Here is a 4280-nt window from a genome sequence, read left to right on the forward strand (position 1 = left end):
AACTTGACGAGCCTGCGTTGCTCCGCCGCAACCGAAACCCAAAATATTATTCCAATCTTCCTGCAGTACATTGCTTAGTTAATCGAGCAGGATTTCTATAATACACTCTGCAAGACCCTGTAGTTGCTGAGTCTCTCATGCCATGCTTTACACTACACCTAGATGTAGTATACACCCATAAGATGAGGGACCATGGAATCTCCTTCCTCACAAGACACACCACCGCGTGCCGTGACTAGTTAGAGTGTCGCACTCGCTACTGCTCCAAAATGGCAAGCCTTGTGCTGTTGTTGCTCATCTTACTCGTGCCTACCTTATCGTTGCCAGCTGCTCATTGCAATGACAACGTCGGATTCCAGCTCAAGCTGACCCACGTCGACGCGGGCACGTCCTACACCAAGCTGCAGCTCCTCAGCCGCGCCATTGCCCGGAGCAAGGCCCGCGTGGCCGCGCTGCAGTCCGCCGCCGTGTTGCCGCCCGTGGTGGACCCGATCACGGCGGCGCGCGTCCTTGTGACGGCCAGCAGTGGCGAGTACCTGGTGGACCTGGCCATCGGCACGCCGCCGCTGTACTACACGGCCATCATGGACACCGGAAGCGACCTCATCTGGACGCAGTGCGCGCCCTGCCTGCTCTGCGCCGACCAGCCCACGCCCTACTTCGACGTGAAGAAGTCCGCCACGTACCGCGCCCTCCCGTGCCGGTCGTCGCGGTGTGCCTCGCTCTCCAGCCCCTCCTGCTTCAAGAAGATGTGCGTGTACCAGTACTACTACGGAGACACCGCGTCCACCGCCGGCGTCCTCGCCAACGAGACGTTCACGTTCGGCGCGGCCAACTCGACCAAGGTCAGGGCAACTAACATCGCTTTCGGGTGTGGCAGTCTCAACGCGGGCGACCTCGCCAACAGCTCCGGTATGGTCGGCTTCGGCCGTGGGCCGCTGTCGCTGGTGAGCCAGCTCGGGCCGTCCAGGTTCTCGTACTGCCTGACGTCGTACCTCTCGGCGACGCCGAGTAGGCTCTACTTCGGCGTGTATGCGAACCTCAGCAGCACCAACACCAGCTCCGGGTCTCCGGTGCAGTCCACGCCGTTCGTCATCAACCCGGCGCTGCCGAACATGTACTTCCTGTCGCTCAAGGCCATCAGCCTGGGAACCAAACTCCTGCCCATCGACCCGCTGGTGTTCGCCATCAACGACGATGGCACGGGCGGCGTCATCATCGACTCGGGCACGTCCATCACGTGGCTGCAGCAGGACGCCTACGAGGCCGTGAGGCGAGGGCTGGTGTCGGCCATCCCGCTGCCGGCGATGAACGACACAGACATTGGCCTGGACACGTGTTTCCAGTGGCCGCCGCCGCCTAATGTGACCGTGACAGTGCCCGACTTGGTGTTCCACTTCGACAGCGCGAACATGACGCTGCTGCCGGAGAACTACATGTTAATCGCGAGCACCACGGGGTACCTGTGCCTGGTGATGGCGCCGACCGGTGTGGGCACCATCATCGGGAACTACCAACAGCAGAACCTGCACCTGCTCTACGACATCGGCAATAGCTTCCTGTCGTTCGTTCCAGCTCCGTGCGACATTATATAGCTTTCCTTGTCAGGTCTAGCTTCTTTAGCCTTCAATAAGTTCGCTGCTATAGTTCGTTGTTGTAGCTGCATTAGCTTCACACGTAGAGTAGCCACTAAGATTAAAGTGTTGTGTTATCCCCAATTATGTAGCAGAACATGTGTGCCACACGATAATCATTTTGGTAATCTCTATCTGGTAGTCACATTATCTCTCCTTCATCTATCTTTTTTATTTAAAAAATTGCAAATGCTTCTTAAAGTCATTGCAACTTTTATAAGTTTTTTGTATATTATGAGATTGGTCCATTTAAATATTTAATAATTTTAAAAGTATGTATTAAACAACCTTTATGTTATTCTTTAGTACAGTATGAGCTAGTGATGAAACTATCGAAATCCGGCTCTTTGCCGAGTACTTTCTGTCGGACACTCGACAAAAAAGTCTTTGTCGAGTGTCGCACTCGGCAAAGTTCTGCTCTCGGTAACGACCACGTTTACCAAGCGCAGAACTCTCGGCACAGGAAGATACTCGACAAAGACAATTTTGCGGAGTGTCAAACACTCGGCAAAGGACCGTTAGCATCCATCTATAGCTGACGGCCGTTATCTTTGCCGAGCGTCGAGCTTCGACACTAGGCAAAGAAGCTACTTTGCCAAGTGTCTCAAGCCTGGCCCTCGACAAACTATGCTTTGCCGAGTGTTTACCTTGAAGACTCGGCAAAGTATATTTTATTTATTTTATTTTTCCAACCAAACTTTTTGTGGTATGTTCTATACTATGTAGACTTACATGTTCCATTTTGGCACAATTATAAAAGTGTTTAGTATAACTATTAAATTTTGTTCTTTTAATTGAACTTACTCGGATAATTCAGATTTGAACTGCAAGTCACTCGAAAAATGGAAAACCATGAATGCAAAAATGATATCCATATTATTTAGCACAAGTTACGACCGATTTAAGGAGCAGTTCGGAATTTTCGAGCACCATGCTCACGTAACATCACCATGAACTTGCGATCAAGTTGTTTAAAAGTTGTATAAAATCCAAACAAAGTCAAAAAATCATGAAACTTGTCCACATGTCATGATATCATATGTAGAGGTTGTGATAAAAAATTGAAAATGTTTCGTGCAAGTTATCACGCACTATGAGTATACACCTAGATGGTATACATTGAAGCTCTATAATTCCATGTGTAGAACACTTAGTTTCTACACATAGTGTGTGATAACTTTAATGAAACATTTTCAATTTTTTATCACAACCTCTACATATGATATCATGACATGTGGACAAGTTTCATGATTTTCTGACTTGGGTTTTATACAATTTTTAAACAACTTGATCGTAAGTTCACGGTGATGTTACGTGAGCATGGTGCTCGAAAATTCTGATTTGTTCCTTAAATCAGTCGTAACTTGTGCTAAATAACATGAATATCATTTTTGCATTCACAGTTTTACATTTTTTGAGTGACTTGCAGCTCAAATCTGAATTAACCGAGTAAATTCAATTAAAAGAACAAAATCTAATAGTTATAGCAAACACTTTGATAATTATGCCAAAATCAAACATTTAAATTTACATAGTGTAGAACATCCCAAAAAAGTTTTTTTGGAAAAAGAAAAAAATAAAATATACTTTGTCGAGTGTCCAAGGATGGCACTCGGCAAAGAAGCTATTTTGCCAAGTGCTACCAGGGCGGCACTCGACAAAGTTATTTTTAAAATATTAAACAATCTTTGTCGAGCGCCGCGATCTGGCACTCGGCAAAGACATCTTTACCGAGTGCCAGATCGTGGGTACTCGGCAAACTATATTTTTAAATTAAAAATAATCTTTGTCGAGTGCCCGCGATCTGGAACTCAGCAAAGAACATATACTTAGCCATTCCTAGCCTATGACTTCATTGTTTATTGCTTCACCGCGCCACCGTTTACCGCTTCCCCGCGCCGCCGTCGCGGTCGACTCCACTCAACCTCGCCACGCCGACCTGTCGCCGCCCCCGGCCCCACGCCCGCGCCCTACCTATGTCGCTGCGCTCGCCGCGGGCTTCGCCGCACGCCCCATCGTCGAGCTCACCGTGCTCCGCTGCGGAGCTCGCCGTGCGCCGCCGCGCCTGTGCCCACTTGTTCCTCCCCGGCTTAGGCTACTCGTGATCCGCTCGCCGACAACCAAAGGTGAAATTCGTGCTTTTACTGTAAATTAGCTTGATAATGAAGTCATATATTAGTTGGTATAGCTCATAATCATCATATGATATTAGTATATACTAGGTTACATTTGTGGCATAAGAGTTTGGTTTATTCGTATCAGCCAACGTGGTAGCTCAATTGAAAAGTTTTTTATTTTACTTGGTAGCTCAATTGATTCAAGTAGTTGATGTGGTAGGATATATTCTTCTGCATCGATTACTAATATATATGTTTGATGTATATGTTTGGATGTATATGTTTGGATGTTAGCCATCGTGTTGCTACTTTTATTTGCAGGTTTTGAAAACCTCCCCGTGCAGGGGAGGTGCTGCCAAATTTTTCGTTGATAGACTTGTGTTAATTTTTTGTAGAGGTATTCCTTGTCGCTGCGTGAGAACTTGCACCGCGACACGTCGCCACTGCACCGACCCGCCACAGCTCCGCTAGCCCTACTCCACCGTCACCCTAAGTATATTCTCTATTTCTGCATCATGGTCGTAGAAGG

General features: G+C 47.8%; 1 protein-coding gene across 1 annotated transcript; it reads left to right on the forward strand.

The window, feature by feature from the left end:
* The first annotated feature begins 202 nt into the window (after window positions 1-202).
* On the forward strand, window positions 203-1913 carry LOC100280814 (aspartic proteinase nepenthesin-2). The gene is given in 1 exon segment (NM_001153734.1): window positions 203-1913. A coding segment is annotated over 1 exon segment (1326 nt). The 5' UTR covers window positions 203-269; the 3' UTR covers window positions 1596-1913.
* The last annotated feature ends 2367 nt before the right edge of the window (window positions 1914-4280 follow it).

This window comes from Zea mays, chromosome 4 (genome assembly GCF_902167145.1).
Source record: "Zea mays cultivar B73 chromosome 4, Zm-B73-REFERENCE-NAM-5.0, whole genome shotgun sequence".
In the NCBI taxonomy this organism is placed as follows: Eukaryota; Viridiplantae; Streptophyta; class Magnoliopsida; order Poales; family Poaceae; genus Zea; species Zea mays.